Source organism: Amia ocellicauda, chromosome 3, assembly GCF_036373705.1.
Source record: "Amia ocellicauda isolate fAmiCal2 chromosome 3, fAmiCal2.hap1, whole genome shotgun sequence".
In the NCBI taxonomy this organism is placed as follows: domain Eukaryota; kingdom Metazoa; phylum Chordata; class Actinopteri; order Amiiformes; family Amiidae; genus Amia; species Amia ocellicauda.
The window spans coordinates 13574528-13596106 of NC_089852.1; the positions used below are offsets into that span (position 1 = coordinate 13574528).

At 41.1% G+C, this 21579-nt stretch overlaps 1 protein-coding gene across 6 annotated transcripts in view; it reads right to left on the reverse strand.

The window, feature by feature from the left end:
- Window positions 1-17542: 17542 nt before the first annotated feature.
- Window positions 17543-21579, reverse strand: part of rnf123 (ring finger protein 123) — a 121936-nt gene continuing 117899 nt past the window's right edge. For 5 of the 6 annotated variants that reach the window (XM_066698273.1, XM_066698275.1, XM_066698272.1 and 2 more), the window contains 2 exons: window positions 21073-21158; window positions 17543-20602 (listed from right to left, as the gene is read on the reverse strand). In XM_066698273.1, coding sequence (XP_066554370.1) covers window positions 20503-20602; window positions 21073-21158 — 186 coding nt within the window. In that variant the 3' untranslated portion in view covers window positions 17543-20502. Of the gene's footprint in view, window positions 20603-21072; window positions 21159-21579 lie in introns of those variants that run through there. The other variant, XR_010812634.1, reaches the window with a different exon arrangement.

Here is a 21579-nt window from a genome sequence, read left to right on the forward strand (position 1 = left end):
ATTATTATTATTATTTATTTCTTAGCAGACGCTGTTGTACAGGGCGACTTACAAATTATTGCTCCAGTAAAAACCCTGCTGTATAAATGGGAAATTGTATGTTAAAAATAATGTGATATATTGTAACAGTAGCCCTGGAGAAGGGTGTCTGCTAAGAAAAAATAATACTTATTTTTTTTAAAACTGCAAAAAGACTCTTGCTTGATTCTGGTACTCATTGAGATTTTTTCCCCATAATGTTTTCCTTAAAATATTTGTTTTATTATTATTATTATTATTGTTTTACCTTCTGTTATTCCATGAACTATGTCCAATCGTGTGTATATATATATACACTCACCTAAAGGATTATTAGGAACACCTGTTCAATTTCTCATTAATGCAATTATCTAACCAACCAATCACATGGTAGTTGCTTCAATGCATTTAGGGGTGTGGTCCTGGTCAAGACAATCTCCTGAACTCCAAACTGAATGTCTGAATGGGAAAGAAAGGTTATTTAAGCAATTTTGAGCGTGGCATGGTTGTTGGTGCCAGACGGGCCGGTCTGAGTATTTCACAATCTGCTCAGTTACTGGGATTTTCACGCACAACCATTTCTAGGGTTTACAAAGAATGGTGTGAAAAGGGAAAAACATCCAGTATGCGGCAGTCCTGTGGGCGAAAATGCCTTGTTGATGCTAGAGGTCAGAGGAGAATGGGCCGACTGATTCAAGCTGATAGAAGAGCAACTTTGACTGAAATAACCACTCGTTACAACCGAGGTATGCAGCAAAGCATTTGTGAAGCCACAACATGTACAACCTTGAGGCGGATGGGCTACAACAGCAGAAGACCCCACCGGGTACCACTCATCTCCACTACAAATAGGAAAAAGAGGCTACAATTTGCACAAGCTCACCAAAATTGGACAGTTGAAGACTGGAAAAATGTTGCCTGGTCTGATGAGTCTCGATTTCTGTGGAGACATTCAGATGGTAGAGTCAGAATTTGGCGTAAACAGAATTAGAACATGGATCCATCATGCCTTGTTACCACTGTGCAGGCTGGTGGTGGTGGTGTAATGGTGTGGGGGATGTTTTCTTGGCACACTTTAGGCCCCTTAGTGCCAATTGGGCATCGTTTAAATGCCACGGCCTACCTGAGCATTGTTTCTGACCATGTCCATCCCTTTATGACCACCATGTACCCATCCTCTGATGGCTACTTCCAGCAGGATAATGCACCATGTCACAAAGGTCGAATCATTTCAAATTGGTTTCTTGAACATGACCATGAGTTCACTGTACTAAACTGGCCCCCACAGTCACCAGATCTCAACCCAATAGAGCATCTTTGGGATGTGGTGGAACGGGAGCTTCGTGCCCTGGATGTGCATCCCACAAATCTCCATCAACTGCAAGATGCTATCCTATCAATATGGGCCAACATTTCTAAAGAATGCTTTCAGCACCTTGTTGAATCAATGCCACGTAGAATTAAGGCAGTTCTGAAGGCGAAAGGGGGTCAAACACAGTATTAGTATGGTGTTCCTAATAATCCTTTAGGTGAGTGTATACAGACAGACTGGTGACAAAGGAAAAACCTGAATAAATGAGTGGAGGAACATAACAAATGCAGATGCCTCCAAATAGGTGTACTTAATGATACAATTAAGCAATTAACATCCTATCATGTATAAAAATGCTGAGCAGGCCCAGCTGACCTCGACTTTGGATCAAGATGGCAAGAGGAAAGGATTGAAGAAGTGACTTTGAAAGAGGGGTCATTATTGGGGCATGAATGGTAGCAGCTTCAGTCACAAAGACGCTTATCTGGCTAGTGTTTCAATAGGAACAGTGATTAATGTTACATCTGGATTTAGATCTATGGGAAAGACATCAGTAAATAGGGTTGGAAATTGTGGTCAAAAGCGCACATTCAATGACTGATATGTAAGGAAAAACAGAAGAGTGACTTTCTCAGGTGACTGAGACTGTCAAAATAGAACAGTCCATCAAAAACTACAGAGAGGGATATTATAGTAGGGTTGCAGTACATAAACCCCTCATCACAAAGACAAATGCACATTTGAGAGTTCAGTGGTGCAACAACCATAAGCAGTGGTCTACAGCGATGTGGAAAAAAGTGGTATGGTCAGATGAGTCATCCTTCACAATATTTGCGACAACTGGGCGAGTGCATGTGTGGCAACACCAAGAGAACGGTACAGGCCTGACTGCTGCACCCCTACAGTGAGGGGGTCTGGAGGCTCTGTTATGCTGTGGTGGGCATTTTCCTGGCATGGTTTGGGTCCACTTGTCCCCTTAGAGGGAAGGCTCACTGGAAATCATTACAAAGTTATTCTGAGTGATCACCTTTATCCTATGGTGAGACATTTTTATCCTGGTGGGAGTGGTCTGTTCCAGGATGACAATGCCCCCATCCACAGGGCACAAGGGTTCGCTGAATGGTTTGATGAGTATGAAAATGATCATCATATGCTATGGCCTTCAGTCACCAGATCTCAACCCAATTGATTTTGGACCAACGTGTTAGACAGTGCTCTCCACCACCATCATCAATACATCAAATGAGGGAATATATTTTGCAAGAATGGTGTTCATCCCTCCAGTAGAGTCCAGAGACTCGTAGAATCTGTGCCAAGAGCATTGAAGCTGTTCTGGTGGCTCGTGGTGTCCCAACTCCTTACTAAGACACTTTTTAGTTTTTTCCTTTAATTTGTCACCAGTCTGTATATACACTCACCTAAAGGATTATTAGGAACACCTGTTCAATTTCTCATTAATGCAATTATCTAACCAACCAATCACATGGCAGTTGCTTCAATGCATTTAGGGGTGTGGTCCTGGTCAAGACAATCTCCTGAACTCCAAACTGAATATCTGAATGGGAAAGAAAGATGATTTAAGCAATTTTGAGCGTGGCATGGTTGTTGGTGCCAGACGGGCCGGTCTGAGTATTTCACAATCTGCCCAGTTACTGGGATTTTCACACACAACCATTTCTAGGGTTTACAAAGAATGGTGTGAAAAGGGAAAAACATCCAGTATGCGGCAGTCCTGTGGGCGAAAATGCCTTGTTGATGCTAGAGGTCAGAGGAGAATGGGCCGACTGATTCAAGCTGATAGAAGAGCAACTTTGACTGAAATAACCACTCGTTACAACCGAGGTATGCAGCAAAGCATTTGTGAAGCCACAACACGTACAACCTTGAGGCGGATGGGCTACAACAGCAGAAGACCCCACCGGGTACCACTCATCTCCACTACAAATAGGAAAAAGAGGCTACAATTTGCACAAGCTCACCAAAATTGGACAGTTGAAGACTGGAAAAATGTTGCCTGGTCTGATGAGACTCGATTTCTGTTGAGACATTCAGATGGTAGAGTCAGAATTTGGCGTAAACAGAATGAGAACATGGATCCATCATGCCTTGTTACCACTGTGCAGGCTGGTGGTGGTGGTGTAATGGTGTGGGGGATGTTTTCTTGGCACACTTTAGGCCCCTTAGTGCCAATTGGGCATAGTTTAAATGCCACGGCCTACCTGAGCATTGTTTCTGAACATGTCCATCCCTTTATGACCACCATGTACCCATCCTCTGATGGCTACTTCCAGCAGGATAATGCACCATGTCACAAAGGTTGAATCATTTCAAATTGGTTTCTTGAACATGACAATGAGTTCACTGTACTAAACTGGCCCCCACAGTCACCAGATCTCAACCCAATAGAGCATCTTTGGGATGCGGTGGAACGGGAGCTTCGTGCCCTGGATGTGCATCCCACAAATCTCCATCAACTGCAAGATGCTATCCTATCAATATGGGCCAACATTTCTAAAGAATGCTTTCAGCACCTTGTTGAATCAATGCCACGTAGAATTAAGGCAGTTCTGAAGGCGAAAGGGGGTCAAACACAGTATTAGTATGGTGTTCCTAATAATCCTTTAGGTGAGTGTATATATAATAGAGAGAGAGACAATTATAGCCTATAAATATAGAGATCATTTATATTCAAATGATTGGTGTATTAATATATGGTAGTTAAGGGTTGTGAAATGTGCTTCATGTTCCCTATACAAGTGCTCAGAAAAGCCCAGTTTAAAAAGTTTATTATAATTCTAAAACAATAGAGCAAGGTTAAAATCCCAGGAAGTCCAATAACAGCCCTAAATGATGCTTCTGTGTTTGGCAGAGTCCTATTGCTCTCTTTCCTTTCAAGCAGATTAATTTCCACAAGGGCACTGTATTAAATATTTCTGTCTCTGATGCTGAACAAGGTCACCGAAGGGGTCCTTCTCCAGGTTAAAGTTACATCTGGAGTAATGTGGCTGCTAGGTGTCAGTCTCAGGATCATCGATCAGGGTAAATGACTGCGTTGTGCTAAATATATACTCTGGCAGAAGGGGCCTGGGCTGTAATGTGAGGGTAGGATGAACTCAAGTTTTCCTTGTTCTCCAAGAGTTTATTTCTGTAGGCAATCTATAACCACCTGGGCCCTTGCCATGGGATCTTGTTTCCTGGTTCAATCGATGGCAGCAGGAGCCTTGCTCTTCAAGATACAGCTGTTGACATTGCAGGATATGCGGGTCATCAGGAGTTGCAGAGTGCCAGAGGAGGACACAGGCCAGCAGTATCATGGGTAGGAGCCCAAGCTGAATGCATCTGATGGGGAGTCCGTCGATCTGGGTTGGGTTGTGTGGTCAGAATTACCCTTTGAATTGTCAGTCCGGTTTCACTGCGTAGAAGTGTTCCTATGGTCACACAATATCTGTAAATCTATATATCTATATCATGGGGATATGATCGAATCAAAAGCTTTGCTGGAAAAGTGACGCTGTACATCGAAATGTGGAAATATCTTGGGGATGCCTTCATCCAGCAGGCTGATGATGATGATGTATCTATATCAGCTATGTATATATTTATTTTATCCATATCTACATCTCTGTATCTTTATATATATATTTATAATATCTATACCTATAATCTTAATAATATTGCCAGGTTGTTTCTTCAGGACCAGTGTCAGCCAGTGTCTGTGTATGTCTGTGTATGGTCTTTAGATGGCCAGGTCTGTAATGGCTCCACTGCCTCAGGTCTTATAAGAGCTGCAGGGGGTTAGCCCCCTTCTGTTCTCTCTGCTGTCATGTGAAAATAAATGTTCAAAGAGCCGCGCCAGCGACCAACTCGACAGATTGGGGAATGTTCATTTGAAAAGAGCTGATCACAGAGCGCGCTGAGCAGCGAAGGCCTGTCCAACTGCCAGCTGCAGAGTATTGGCAGAGGCTCTCTTCCTAAAGAGGAATGAGAACGTTTTTATATTTTGCATGGACTAATTACTTGAAGATGTAATCTACAGGTATGAGATGATAGTATTCTTTGGTTCTGGGATTGAAGCCTAAAAGTTGCCAAAAAAAAAGTAAGATTTAACCCGATTGGCTAAAGTCCCAGACAGTTCAACTGGGAAACCACTTGGTAGCCCAGTTCCTAACAGTGGCTAGGATTTTCACTACAATAATTACTCTAATGTTACTTATTAACTTAATTGAACTAATAATTTCCTAAATCAGAGACTTTTAATTATTTTAAACAGTAGGGGTTTTAAGTTAAGTATAGAATTATATTAAAAAATGTATTGAAGAAACAACTATTTTCTTACACAATTTAAAAAGTGAAATCTAAGCAGATTGTTACTTCAATTAAGGTTCAATTAAGTAATTGAGAGCTCGGTTGGAACAAAAACTAGCAGGGTAGGGGGTCCCCCAGGACCGGTTTGGGAACCACTGCTGTAAGGTATTACATTGCACAGTGTACAAAGATATGTGACAGGGCATAAAGTAAGTGACAACATGTTCAGTACTTTTCTAAGCTGTTGTAACTTACCAAGACAGTAAAGACCAATAATAATAATACAAAAAAAATTCTAATGAAATAAAGGACTGCAATTTTTATTTTTGCTCATTTCATATATAACGTGGAAAAAGCTTTGCAATCCTTAGTTTATATTCTGAGCTTGAAATTATAAACTGAATGTGTGTCACTGTGGACATTGAATGCCTTTTAACAAAAAGTTTGTAATGCAAATGTACCTTTCATTTACATGATTAAGGACATTCTTGCTCTCTGGACTCATCTACCTTAATTAAAAGGCATATTTTAGCTACATTATTGTACCCAAGTCAAAACTGTGTAGGTCCCCCTTTTGCCACCAAAACAGCCCTGACCCGTCGAGGTATGGACTCCACTAGACCTCTGAAGGTGTGCTGTGGTATCTGGCACCAAGACGTTAGCAGCAGATCCTATAAGTCCTGTAAGTTGCGAGGTGGGGCCTCCATGGATTGGACTTGTTTGTCCAGCACATCCCACAGATGATCGATTGGATTGAGATCTGGGGAATTTGGAGGCCAAGTCAACACCTTGAACTCGTGATTCATCAGACCAGGCCACCTTCTTCCATTGCTCCGTGGTCCAGTTCTGATGCTCATGTGCCCATTGTAGGCGCTTTCGGCAGTGGACAGGGGTCAGCATGGGCACCCTGACTGGTCTGTGGCTACGCAACAAACTGCAATGCACTGTGTGTTCTGACACCTTTCTATCAGAACCAGCATTAACTTTTTCAGCAATTTGAGCTACAGTAGCTCGTCTGTTGGATCGGACCATACGGGCCAGCCTTCGCTCCCCACGTGCATCAATGAGCCTTGGTCACCCATGACCCTGTCGCCAGTTCACCGCTTTTCCTTCCTTGGACCACTTTAGATAGGTACTGACCGCTGCAGTTTTGGAGATGCTCTGACCCAGTCGTCTAGCCATCACAATTTGGCCCTTGTCAAAGTCGCTCAGATCCTTACGCTTGCCCATTTTTCCTGCTTTTAACACATCAACTTTGAGGACAAAATGTTCACTTGCTGCCTAATATATCTCACCCACTGACAGGTACCATGATAATGAGATTATCAGTGTTATTCACTTCACCTGTCAGTGGTCATAATGTTTTGGCTGATGTATATTTGTTGTATATGGGAATGTCCTTATATTGAGGACTTTTGATACATTGCTACTGCTACTTCGGTCTGTCAACACAAATTTTGTTTGGGGCAGTACAATCTATATTATTTAATTTTCTATAATTTTCTAATGTGACGCAGTTGGATTTTAAAAACTCTTACCTGGAGGTGGTCTAATAACACTATGTAACACAATTTTTGTTACACGGTGTAATAGGCTAATTTCTTACAGGTGTGCGCTGGGAGTTTGGAATGTTTCTTTGTATCTCTTGATTATCAACTTGTTTCGGTACTGGTAGCTCACACTCTGCTGAGGCTTTAGCATGAGTTGATTTTCTTCTCGGCTATTCCTGACTATTAATGACTGACTGCCATCATGTATACTGCAGTTGAGTAAGCATGGAATATTTTTGATTTAAAATACAATTGACGATTTAAGTAATTTGGCATTGTCTCTTTGTCGTTTATTGTGTCATTTGTAGATTTATTAGATGGTGGAAGTACTGGGTCATCGTAACATGTTTTTGGTGGGCTTCTGAACATCGACTTTGTTGGTTGTTACATGTTCATTAGCAGTTTGGTCCCGTTCGTGTAGTGCAGATGTGCCAATGGGATCGGTTGAATTCTGCAGATCTGCGCAGAACTTCGGGAATATGCGCAACAAGAATGCGACCATTATGTTTTTCTACTGAGGTGTTTTTTTGCTGTTAATGTCTTCGTGATGTTTTAATTTACAGTCAGTATGGTTTTCAGTTTGGATAGATTTGTTTGGATCACTTTAATGTCTGTACAAAAGGGGGCACTGTTTTTAATTGCAAGCCATTATAGCCTCACATTAACATCTACATCAAACAAAAAGAGAGATGAGCGGTTAATGGAATTGAGTTGAGAAGGGGATTTTACCTGAGATTGCATTAAAAGGTTAGGACATAGATCAAACTGTAAAATGAAATTATTATATGTTTGGAACTACAGGAAAAAGAGCCTGAGAGACAGTTTTGGGGAAGAAAAAGAAATAAGGGAGTAAAGAGAATGAAAGAAAAGATCAATGCAAATGGTCAACAAAGCCACTAGAGATGGAAATGGAAATGAAGAGACTCTTTAGGTTTAGGGAACTGGAAATTGAAGCACAGAAAGCTGGGTCTGTTTCTTCCCGTGGGTTTGATGTAAATACATTAGAGTGGTTTCGCCCTAGAGAGAGGTGGATAAAAGTGTTTCTTGCATTTTGAAAAAGTGTCTGATAGTCTGCAATGGCCTGTGTTCTTGTTTGACAGAGGAGGAAAGTTTAAATGATGAGGTTATTGTAAATGATAAGCTGCTATTGTAAGGGTCTATGGACTGCCTCCAGAAGCTTATTGACAGAAATTTCAGGATTGTAGAAAGCAGGACGTTTGCTTACTTATTTCTTGGGTTAATGGTTTTATTAATGTATGTACAGTGAGGGAAAAAAGTATTTGATCCCCTGCTGATTTTGTACGTTTGCCCACTGACAAAGATTTTTGATGGTGAACACAGCTGTCATTTTTACTTGAGGTTTGAATAACACTGTATAGCCAACCTGATAGTAACTTGTAGTGGTGACCCATCAATTTTGTTGTTACACTGTTACATATATGAAATGTGTCATAGCTTCTATTGTCGGTTTTAATTTAGATCAGTTTTTAATTGCCCAATACAGTACCAACTGCGATTTATGTAACTCGTAAAGCACATCTGTTCTCTGACATAGTCCTCATTATTTACAAACTGTTACTGTGACTTGATCCAATCACACAAAATAACGCTGACATAAGAAGTGTTTGGGGGGGATGGAAATTGTATAGGCCACTGGTTTATTAATGAAATTCAACAGTTTTTTTTTCCGTTTTTGTCTTGGTACTGTAGGAAATGCTGCTCTCCCTCCTCTCCTGTGCCGTGACCTTCACTGTCTCTTTCTCCATTCGCTGCTTCTTACTCCACCCCAGTGGTATGTCGTTTCAAGCTGTTCAGTTCCTGTATGCTTCTTAAGATACAGTGAACGCTCGTTTTTGATGGGGTGGAAGGGGTGTCCTTGGAGTACGATTGTCTGTTGGCCAAATTACGTATTTTGAGCACTAGATCACACCCTACCACATACAAACTACTTACTGTTAGTTAAAATAGTGTAATGATTTTATTCAAAGAACAGCACAGTATTATTATTATTATTAATAATAATAATACCTGTACTAATACAGTAATATATTTTTTTAAATTTTGTTTTAAACCTTCACTTTATTTTATCATCTTAAATCAATTCTAACTTTGCATACATGATTTGAGTTGAAGGTCCAGGTAAAGCCTTTGTATTGTAACGTCATACCAACCTGTTCTGCTGAAACTGTCCAAGCATCATGCAATCACTGTTCACCTTTGTTGTGAAGTTATGTATAGGATACTGTACTGTAGAATATTTATAAACACCAAAGTATTGTAAATGTATTGCACAACTAATTTTCCACTTTTATTTCTCCTATTCGGACCCATTTGAAAACAAAATAATGTATAGTGTAATAAATGCTCCACCCATTAAGGGGAAGATATTGACCGGACTGATTTTCCTATTACCAGACTTAGTCCATTATTTGGAGCAATTGTCTGATCTTCGTATAAAACCGATTTGGCAGATTTTATCAGTTAAACCGAGGGTTTACTATAACTGTAATTCTCGTATTGTTTATGATCTTGCAGCAATGACTGTGTGTAGGGCCCATTCACAGTGGGAGAGGGAGGCAGGTTGAGTGGCAGCTTTGACCAAACCCACAGCAGACGTCTCTAGCCAAGCTCTCCCCAAGAGTGAAGGAGCTAGACTGGACACGCCACTGGTGATGTGGCCCAGAGAACTACAGCCAACCCGCTTGTCTTCCCAATTAGGACAGTAGAGGTGGGCTGGATACAGTAGATTTGCATTGTAACATCAGCACTGTGTATTGTGCTGTTTACCTTTTCTATTGTAAAACATTGTAGAATAATATTGTCATGGTGGGAAAAAATAGAAACAATGTATTGCTGTCATGCCACACTATATTAAAGAGGGTACACAAATTATGGTTAATATAAATGGATTTCCACTATAAAAGGCAATGCCAATAATTTAACAGGGAATCATAAACTAATTATAGCCCATTAGACAAGGGTAATCATGTAGGTGCAGCAGCACCATTAAAGGAGAAACATCACTACTTAAAACGGCTAAAGATTGTGTGCCCTCCAACATGAATTTCCTTTACAGAAATCGGTTATATCGTGTCATGATGATTGGGTACCCCTCCTTACATGTGCTTAAAGCTAAATAAATACATATAAATACAAGGCAACCACAAACACATCCCTGCTACAAACACAATGCTAATCAAGACAGCGCTTTCTCTGAAAATAATAAACCTTGAACAATCAGCACCAAACTGTGTTAATGTGGAAAACACTTAGCTGAAGTAAAATCAAAAGCACATGCATCACGTTAAGCCGTATTATAAGCATGTGTGAATTGCACTTAATAGGGCACAACATGATACTTATGCTTTTAATATTGCTTTAATCACCTAATCTTTTGTATATAGTTCTGGTAGTTGCCTGTCTTGTCATTTTGTAAAGTTTAAATGTAAACAGATATGTTTAAAGTACATTAAACCACGCTAATCACTTACATGCTTGTTTATAATAAGGCTTAACGTGATACATCTGCTTTTAAGGGGAATCCACTTTTCAGCCCAGAACAAATTGCACAACAAACTGCCAAAACCATTTGAAGGTGATTTTAGTGGGAAGTCCTTGATTAGTTGTGTGAAACCAAGTAGAGGTTACACAGATGAGGGGAGTCCTTGAGTAACACAGTAGAAACTTTTATACATGTATTTACAAATTAAAATGCTTGTATATGCATATGCAAAGCCCATGATTTAATTTTACCTTTGGACAGTCCCACAGACGCAGGCCAATTTGTACGCACTCACTCGGATGTGTAGGGATTCATCAGAAAATTAAATTAAATGAATTTCGTGTTTCAGGATATTACTCATTACAGAATGAAATCCATGAATGTGGTGGTTTAAAATAACTAAAATAAGTGCAGAGTCCTTTGTGACTGACTCCATTGTGTGCTGGCCTGAAACCTACCAGGACCTGGGTTCAAATCCTGGTGCAGTATCTTTCTTCCATCTGTTGTTTGTGCCGTGCTTTGGTGCTAGATTTGGCACTGTGCGGTGGATATACCAGATCTTCAAACTATAAGTGAAGTCCTTTGTGGCTCACTGTGGAGTATGCTAGTCTCAAAGCTAATAAGTCCTGGTGGAGCACCTGTTTCTGAAAATCTCACTTGGGCACTAAACCACAACCCTGTAGATACACAACCAACAGGATTTCAAACGACAGATCCTCACCCAGGACTTGTGTAGTACTCTGTTTGAGTACTACGTCTACTACTACTACTTGCTGCCCCTTCTGGGACTTAAACAGGACTAGCAATGCAGATATAACATGCCAGCCCCTCACACAGGATCCCAACAAAGTTCTAGCAGTGGAGTTTTCAGGCAGGAGTTGAAGCAAGGATCTGTTAGATAGAAAACAAACCATCACTCTATACAGTGAAGCACTCAGTTTCACCAGTTCTGCTTTAACATCCTGCCACAAAGACAACAGTATAAATCCAGCTTCTACATAATTGTGGGACAAAAGGAACAAAACAGGCTTGAACCCACTATGATCCATGGCAGCATCTCCCTGTCACTTCCTGCAAAAAAGAAGCACAATCTTCACAAGCTGGAATTCTTAAGAGGACTGCAAATCAAGCACTAAAGAAGGTTGAGAAGTCACTGCCTAGCATGGACTTCATCACTCCAAGTCATCACTCTACACAGTGAGCCACTGAGGACTACAGACCTACAAGGTTATATGGTGAATCATCTACTAACAACCCCAAAACTAGCGAGACTAGCGAGAGAAGACCCCTGTACTGTGCTGTTATTCTCAAGGACACGAGATGTCTTCGTTTTCAGTAGAATCAGGAAGCATACCAGTATCTGCTTGACATCCTCCTTTTTGAATGGTTTACGAGTTAAACTCCACTATCGTGAATATCACATTAAGCAGTTGAATCTAATTTGCATAGCACTTCCATGTAACATTTGGAGGGGGACTCACTAGCAAATTCACTGTCACTGTCACTGGAGATATTTCAATGTTAATGTCATGAATTCTAATAGCTCTTTATTTTAAATCACACAAAAATGAACCCATCAAATGGCAATTAAATGTTTACCACTTAAGACTTTTAATTGTTAATAAAAAGCCATTTCAGCTTCATAAGTATTTCATCAAGAAATATGTAAAACAACCACAGCAATTTCATGCTTATTTAACTTTAATTACCATTTATAAGAATGAATGGACTAACTAACTGATCTGTACAGCATTGCTGTTCTGGCATAGAACATTTTCACTTTTCACTTCTTTGTTATAATGCAAGAAGACTCAGTGGTGACCACATGCTAACATACGTGCCTGGGACAGAGGAGAGGAGAAAGAGGGTGTGAGGTCACAGAGAGCTGCTCCAATTCATCAAACTGCACCTGAGAACCGGATATTTCAGGTGAACCTCAACTTCAGAAACCGCACAATTAAAAGATAAGCCAGCATGACAAATGTGTATTTCTTTTTGGTAAGTCTTCCTTCTTGGACAGACAAAACATTTGCAACGTGAATCTTCATGTCCTTCACTGGTTGTGGAGCAAGGATGGCCACTTTCCTTTTTTCTTTTGGGTCGATTTAAAATATAATCCAAAAAAATGACATCATGAAGTGCCCGGAGTGAGGCTATGCAGCCAACAATCAGTTTCCGTTAGTTATTAGATGACAAAAACATAACTACAAATGGTTTACTCTTATAGATAGATAACATATTTAATATGAGGGACCGATCTTCTGACAAAAATACTTAAGGGCATTTATGAAAATAATTATAATAAAACAACGTTTTCTTCTGAGTATTAATGGTCACAAGCACTATCCGGCAGCAGGAGGCTGTTTTAATGGCCGATCACCTCTTCTGCAACTGCTCGATCATTTCAGGAACAGCCTGGTAATAAAACAACAGCACTGTCAGGAAGGAGTTTTTAAAGGTTTGTGAAAAATACATAAAATAACTGTTCACGGTTTGGTCTGCAGATCAGAGTTCACTGCCGCAGCTCCCCAGGACTGAAGTGAATAAAGACAGCCGAGGAACAAGTCCGAAGCCAAATGATCAAAATGTTTCTGATCATCCAGACCGCAGCTGTCTTGTTTAACATGTTCCACTAAAAACGGCAACTTTTTATTTATTTTTTGTTATTGAAATTACGCAAGTAGAAAACATGCCAAGAAAACAAACAGCAATCCAAAATCCTAAATAATCAAATACGTTATGACAGATAGAGCCCCTCCATCCACCCTCCCACCACGCACCTCCAACCCCTGCTTTACTCAGCAGAAAGTTTGACAGGAAGGCTCTTCGTCTCCAAGAGCCTGGATATAGATAGTACTGTATATCAGAAATAAGTTTGCTTATTATTTCTATAACCTAACCCCCCACACAATGACAAACTACACTCAATACTGACAGAAAATAACATACAACCATCCAAAATATAATTCAATAACACAAGCTTGTCGTTCATTGTTATAACTAGTTTACAAAAGACACACATTACAAATTACATAGAATAGTCATTTTAAAACAATGGTTTTCAATAGCAAACTATAAAAAAAAGAACTGAATAAATATAGTAAACTAGTACCACAAAAATAAACCCACTATTAAACTACATACATAATAACCTCCCTAAATAAATAAAAAAACTCCTTAAATAACAAACTTTCTAGACTAACAAAATATCTAAATAACAGACTGATTAACTGAATAAACTAGCAAACTGTCCAATAACTTATTTAATGACTAAACTATCTATACATCTAGACCAGGGGTTCCCAATGTCTGGTGATGGAGGGCCAATTCCCGGAAGTTGCATGTGATGAGGGGGCCACAGTAGAAAATGAACCACCGATGAAAACTAAACGTGTCCCAAATCATACCTTTTTATTTCCTATACATTTCTGTTAGGGAACATTTATGAACTTTAATTGTTGCTTAATTATTTTCAAATGTGCAATCTGTAACAGAAAATTTTCAGAAAGTGTGAAAATATAGTAAAGGTTCAGAAAAGGGGGGGTTGAAGGTTGGCTTCGGGGGGGCGCACCAAACATCCTCGAGGGCCGCACTTTGGGAAACCCTGATCTAAATGATGTGACTGCTTGGCACTACTCTTTATGACCAAGACAGAATAAACTAAATGGACCACATTTGCTCAGTTTGGTTTTCCCCTAACAATAGCATACATCTGTACAGATATATTACATTCCCAATTGAAATATTGTATTAAGATTTACTTGAAACATAAAACGTATTACAAGTAAAATGAGATTTCCAGTAAATGTGCATGTCTGCCAGTAGCAGATGATTAAAGGTGATTGACATGAACATGAGAAAAAGAGAAATGAAGTGAAATTGTAGCATAAAAGTAAACACAATCAAGTGTTCAGTGTGCCTTGTAGCTCTTGCTGGGTTATAGCCGATAGTGAAATTATTTTAAAAACATTTTATTTTGAGAAACTAATCCAGTAAATTGGTCATTATATTAAGATGGCTAATTGCGTAGTTCCACTGAATCCAGGCAGCTTCACTCCAGTGTGCGATGGCTACGTGGATTTACACCAGCATGAGTCTAGGCTGGAGTCCACCTGCTCTATGGGCAGGCCTTTGTTTAAAGCATATTAAGCGTTTTTTTAATCATATGTTTTAGATTCCCTAAATATTGTTAAAATATTTGAGAAATCAGTAAAACGTCCTTATGCAGTTGCAATTAAGAAATAGCCCATATTAGCTAACAATTAAACACTATACAAACTGTATTTTCACAATTATTATTATGAGTGAAAAAAGTTACAAGAAATAGATTTCTACAATTATTTATTTAATCAAATCGCATACATCTAAAAATTCCAGTTCAAGAACAGGCATACACCTCCACTGGTTTTGTGATATAATATTTTAATCATGCAGAATCAATTTCTAGATAAATCTAGTCATTTCTGGATTGTAGATGAACATACTGCTGTCATCAGCAATAAGTAAAAGTAAATAGCTTTTATTGAAGCATGGTAGTAGATTGCTTTTTAATAATGCCCAAAGCTTTGACAACATGCCATAAAAGGATACAAGAGGTTAGCTTTGCTCAAGGTTACTAGTTAATTTAATTTCCCTTCCCATTTATTTTATTTTTCAACCTGAGCAAGTCGTTGGAAAGGGACGCCAAGAAAACATCTAACCCACTTGTTCACAGATGCAATTCGGCCGACTGTGACCTCACAATTAATTGGGGTGAAAGCACATTGGTTGTCTGGCTGTGTTACCTTATGTTAGACGTATTTTAAATACATTAACTCTTCTCTGCAAAAGAGACTGAGTTGATTTCAACAATGCTGAAGACCATTCACTGTACCCCATATGTGTTGATCTGAAGATACAGCCATTATTACTATTACCACCACAAATCAATGGCAGCCCTGGAAGAGTACAGTACAAGGTACACAAGGTTAATAGACACACTGATGGAGTTAGGGACTGTCGCAGTGAAGATCGCTGTCACTAATATAAAAACACCCTGTCCTTCAGAGCGGTGCAAAACATCCTTCTTAGTTTAGTGTCTACTCACCTCAGGGGAGTTCACAAGATGAGTGTCTCTCCTTCCCTTTGTTGTGAAACATGTCTCTGCTTAGTAGCCTTTCCCCCTGGCCTCACAGGTACATCAAGAGACATTCATTAATAAAAATAATGGAAGGCAGTTTACCCTTTTCGTGACTAGAGGTGCCTTACCAGACAGAGTGGAGAATAGTGCTGTGCTGCACCCACACATTTACAAACCTCATAATGTGAATCACCAGTCACTCTGTTTATTTGCGTGTCATTTTTAATTGTAGTTTACAAAAAGAGATAGATCTGCTTCTAAGAATCAGCCTGAGATGTGATCGTCCAGCTAGAATGTGTCAAGACCACTCCTGCACCCCCAAAGACTGAGTGCCTCTGCCTTATTGACTCTGATGACCTGAATAGTGTCAATTATGTTACTTTTATTCTTACGTTGATTAGCAGACTTTTTACTAACATGAGTCTGTTGCCTCAAGGATCAACAGTGAGAATATTATTTCTGATCACTGTAGAGTACAGGACAATCCTAGTCCCAGACATCCAAATAATAATAATCCTATTTAATTGTTAATGACCAGTCATTCTGTTAAGGTTCTCTGGACCTTGTGGCGATTGTACCTGTGGTCGAGCTCCTGAGATGCAGCTGGGAGAGTGAGAGGCTACACGTGAGCAGGGTTGAAAGTGGCCTAACTTCAGGAGCTGGAAACCTGCTGGCTGATTGCTGGAGATGTCCTCCCTCCTGCCTCCTAAGTGGGTATCCCTGTGTACCACAGGGCTGCCCAAGAAAGGAATGCATGTATTCTTCCCTGCCCTGCATGCTGTGTCCACAAAAAGGAGTAGCCAATTCTGCCAGATGCCAGCTGCCAGAGGGAGGAGCTATGGACACTCAGATGCCACGAGAGGGAGGAGCTGCATAAAATGGCTTAATTTTTAAGGTGTTGTATAAATCTAATAAACACCTTAAACATGTGTCTTACTTATCTGATTACAGGCCCCATGGAGGGAAGAGCTGCTCTCTCCTAAAGTGCCCACCAGAGGGAGGTGCCACTGTCCCTGTCCAGGAGAGGGAGCTGCTGTTTGTCTTTGGCACTGCCAGAGCCGCTGCCATGTAAAAAAATGGAATAACTGTTTTGACACTGGCAATTGGAGGTATTCACCCCCCTCGGACTTTGTTCACATTTTGTTGTGGTACAACCTGAAATGTTGATGCATTTAAATGGGATTTTATTCCCCCCTTTGATTTACACATCCTACGCCACACTTTCAATTGGGGGACATATGGGCAGGTGAAAAACTTTGCTACGACACTCCTAAATAAGTGCAACCTGATTTTAATCAACTGTTACCTGTTGTGTGCTAGTGTTTTTAATTAATCCCTCACTAGACCTTGACTCCCATAGGCTGACTTTTGTACTTTGAAGAGGAAAACAGTCTTAAATTGAGGGGGGAGGGGGGGGCATAAATAACTGAAAAACTGTTGCTTGGTTCAGTTGTTCCCAATTTCTGGTTCTGGGAAAAAAAAAACTGTTTGCTGGGTTTGCATCCTAGCCCAGTTGTCAGCTCTTACCTAAATACTCTTTACCTGTTGAAGAGTTGAAATAAAACACTCATTAGTTCAATTAGCTTGGGTGCAGAGAGAGGTCCATCAGGGGCATTGTGGGGAACCACTGGTGTTTAGTTTCACAACTGATCCCCAATCCCACTGCCCTCCTGCCTGTCTTTCTCTGTTCACTCTACAATGCCCCCCTGCTTTATAAAACACACCCACATCAAGAGTTAGGATAAATAATTTAATGATGTTACACCGTTGATATATTTGCACTCTCACAAAAAACAAAAACAAAAATAAAAGAACAGTCCATTTAGTATTGCATATACAACCACTCCTCCCTGCCAGCAGTGTAGCACCCCACGTTGGGCGGTTTGCCGGTGGCTGAAAGAGCAGTTCTCTAAATTCTTGCACACTCTCACACACACACACGCATTGGGGCAGTGGCTCTCAACTTCATCACAACTGGAGGGCAGCAGATGTAATCCAAACAAACTCAATGCCTGGTTAACTCCCTCAAGTAACTCTGTATTACTATAGCAGCTCCAAGATCACATGATCATTCTTTGTGTCAAAGAGCTCACCTCAGTATTACCCCCATCAGTTATGGAAATAATATGCGTGCTGTTTGTGGTTGTTTTTTTGGAGTGGGCCGAGCCCCCTGGGTTAAGGGCCTCTGTTAACATAACACTGAGACTAAGGACGGCGGTTGAGGGGCTGTCACTTTTGACCTAAAAATACATAAATCACAAACTGAGTGAGAGAATCAAAATCAAACTACTTCACTATCTACACAAAAATGAAGATAGTGAAGGGCATGGTCAGGGAGGAAGTTTCTCTGAGGAAATCAAAAGAAATGCAAGCCAATTGATCATGATGGACAGCAAGAATACGGGGGAAAAATGCTCAGGGACAAGATAGTGTGAATTTACTAGAGACAAGCTGGTGGGGTTAATAAATGAAGACCAGATGGGGTCACAGTGGCCTTAGGCATCTCTGTGGTAAGAATTCGGGGCCTCTGGTGGCTCACTTAACTGAACACCATCCTTTATAAATGACACAATATTTTTGGACGCCGGTGAACTTGAACTCCAATCTGCGAAACTGATTAGGTTCCTTGTCTGGGAAATCAGATCAGGTTATACTGCAGGAGAAGACAATCTTTCGGTCTGCTCCACACCTACGTAGGTTAAGGTAGAGGAGTGAAAGAGTGAGGTGTGTGTGTGTGTGCGCGCGCACATAAATAAATCAGATAAACACAAGCTGTAATGGCGCAGGCAGTAAACCCGAATGTCTCGATGCTCAAGGTTTAATAAAGTCAGGGAGGTAATGGGAGAAGATTAACGCTAAGAGAGAAATAATTGGGATGTGTCGCCACTGGAACGGACGACTGAAATAGCCCCGGCACTGTATCATGCCTCACTAGGGGGGCTGCACAGACCTACTCTCAGGACTGCCAATCACAATGAATACCCCCATAATTGAGAGCCACAATAGATCTTCCACAGGAAATAATGACAATACCTGGAGCTGTGCTGGTGCATGTTGATCTGGACGGAGCCGTGTAATTTAAGCCTCTCCTGGTCTTTTTTTTTTGTCCAGGAGCTTGTAGTTCTATTTCAAAACGAGACACTCACAGAAAGACGTGTTTTTCCCAGGGGACAACAAGGGAGGAAATGGAGTAGCAAATTTCCTCAGGTGTCCAGATAGGATGCCCGAGACCCACATTCTGCAGTCTTGTGTTATAGCTCTATTTCAATTAAGTGTAGATGACCTAGATCCTATAGAAAGTGTGTGCTGTTGTAGCATTTAGCATTACCTGGGATATAGTGACAGTAAGGCTTGAGGGAGAAATATATATATATAAAATCTGTTTTGCTTATATATTTCATAAATCTGTTTTACTTTTGTCCAATGAGAAAGCCCAGTCCTGTATCTTACCCCACTGTAAATCACTGCCACCCTACACTATTAAGGGAGGAGTGAAGGAAGGCAGGAGGTTCATCCAAAAGATTCACATTCTGAATTACAGTCATATCAGTCTCTTTACTGGACCAGTTTAACTTTGTTTCTATCTCCATAGCAGCTGGTTTCTAGAACTCCTGTCACGACTGGAAAGGCTCATTTTCTGAATTGTCCACTGTTGTACCGATCCCCCGATAGACGAGCTCGTGGCCCTGGCCAGTAGACACCACGAATCCGTGGATTGCCCATCTGGGCCCGGGCTGGCCGTGTGGGTGCTCTGTGGATCCCAGTGCAATGTTGCCGAGCTGTGTCGAGCCGTTGACAGTTAGCCCTATATAGCCAAGAACATGCCCCACAGTGATATGATTTAATTCCAAAAACTTTTAACACACCTCCTACCACTGGAGTGTCCCTTGGCCATCTGATATTGGAGTATGAGGAGCAGGGGACTGAGTCTTCCTCCAGTTCTCTCACCAAGTAGCTTTGTTCTAGTCTCTCAATCTCCCTCCAAATACTGGAACTTTGACAGTGCAAAAACTCAAGGGGCTTTGGCATATTATCTGGGTGTGGTGGTGTGTGTCAGCGAGACCGGGTTTGCAGGCGTGCATTTTACAGCTGGGTGACAATTACAGTGACTGTATGTTTCAACATTCCCAGTGCACATGTCCATGTGCTGTGATAACTAACCTTTGCTCTAAAAAGCAGCAACACAGTCCTGGTTTAACGCACTGTGATTGATGGATGCAGCAGTTAGACAACCACCCACTGAAACAAGACATTCACTGGAGGGAGGGGCAATGGTGAAGGAGAAGGTGTCTGGCTGTGGCTCCATTGCCAGGTACTACTTTCAAAATGGGAGAAAATAACTGAAAATTTCCCCTAGCTATTTAAATCCTCAAAATAATGATCATGAATAGAAGTTCTCCCTGTGTAAACCGGTGCATTTATTTAAAAAGGGTGAATGTTCTCTCTTTCCTCTCTGGCAATAGTCTGCATGGGGCTTTACTTAAAAGGCATGGGAAATTGTAAAAATAAATACAATGGGAAATATCCATAGAAATAGCAAACACTCACAATGTGTGTGTGTCTGTGTGGGTGAGCGTGTGCGTGTGTGTGCGCGTGCATGCATGTGTTCCGCTCCCTTGTGTATGTTGAAGGGTGTGTGAGGTGGGTGGGTTCGTATGCCCTGCCCTGGGCTGATGCTCAGGGAGAGGCAGGGGTGCTAAGAGGAGGCTGGCTTGCTGTAGTCCTCCACTCCTGTGATGGTGGCCTTGCAGAAGAAGCAGTCTTTATTGTTCATCAAATGCTGGTTGATACAAGCTCTGAGAGAGAGAGAGAGAGAGAGAGAGATCAGCGCTGGGAAAGGTGCACATACTGAATGCAGTAGAGAGAGAGAGAGAGACATTCTGCACTGACACTATCAGTAATCATATAATGTAGTCCAGTGCTGCAGTGCTTGGAGTGTATTACCCTCACCATTGTAGTAATGACTCATTTGAACCCCATTTTGTGGTCTAATAACTGAAGGATACAGCATTAAACCCTAATGCAGTCAGTTCCACAGTGAAGAATACAGTGCAATACACGTGTTATTATGGGCTTGTGCTGGACAGTGGGAAACAGCCTGCTGCTGAATTGTGAAATTAACTTTTAACTGATATAGTTTATATGTCACCCGCAATTAACAGGCTTGACAAAAATATATTATCCCAATCTACCAGGTCTCGGTGTATATAGGGTTCCTATGGGTTAAAGTCCACAGACACTGCAGAGAGCTGGTGGTGGTACTCACTTGCAAGACTTGTGGGAACAGGGCTTGAAGACGGCAGAGATTGGGTGTGCATAGCAGATGGGGCACAGGTCCTCCTCACTGGTGGGCTGAGGAAAGAGTAAATGCACAGACAGACACCGGTGAGACCCTCTTGTCTGAGAATAGAGCACCCCAGCCCTGTCCCACACTGCCCAGCACCGGCTGATGGACCTATGGGCCGCGTTTTGAAGCCACAGTTTATCGCCACGGTTCCCCTTTTCGCTGTGAACTCCACATCGACCCAACAGCATGCAGACGGAGGTGTAGACATGAACAGAGGGAGCCTCTGCCCTGTTTAACCACTCTATAGAACTGTTGTGACACATCCTGTCCCCCCGGGCCACCATCCAGAAGGCTTAATGGGTCGCTTTAAATCAGCACCTGTATTAGACTTGGGAACGGGTTTAAATCGATCAAGTGCACGATTAGCTCAATTAACTAATTAACAGCTCAAGTGGAATTAAAAGCAAAATTTCTCCAGCTCTCAAG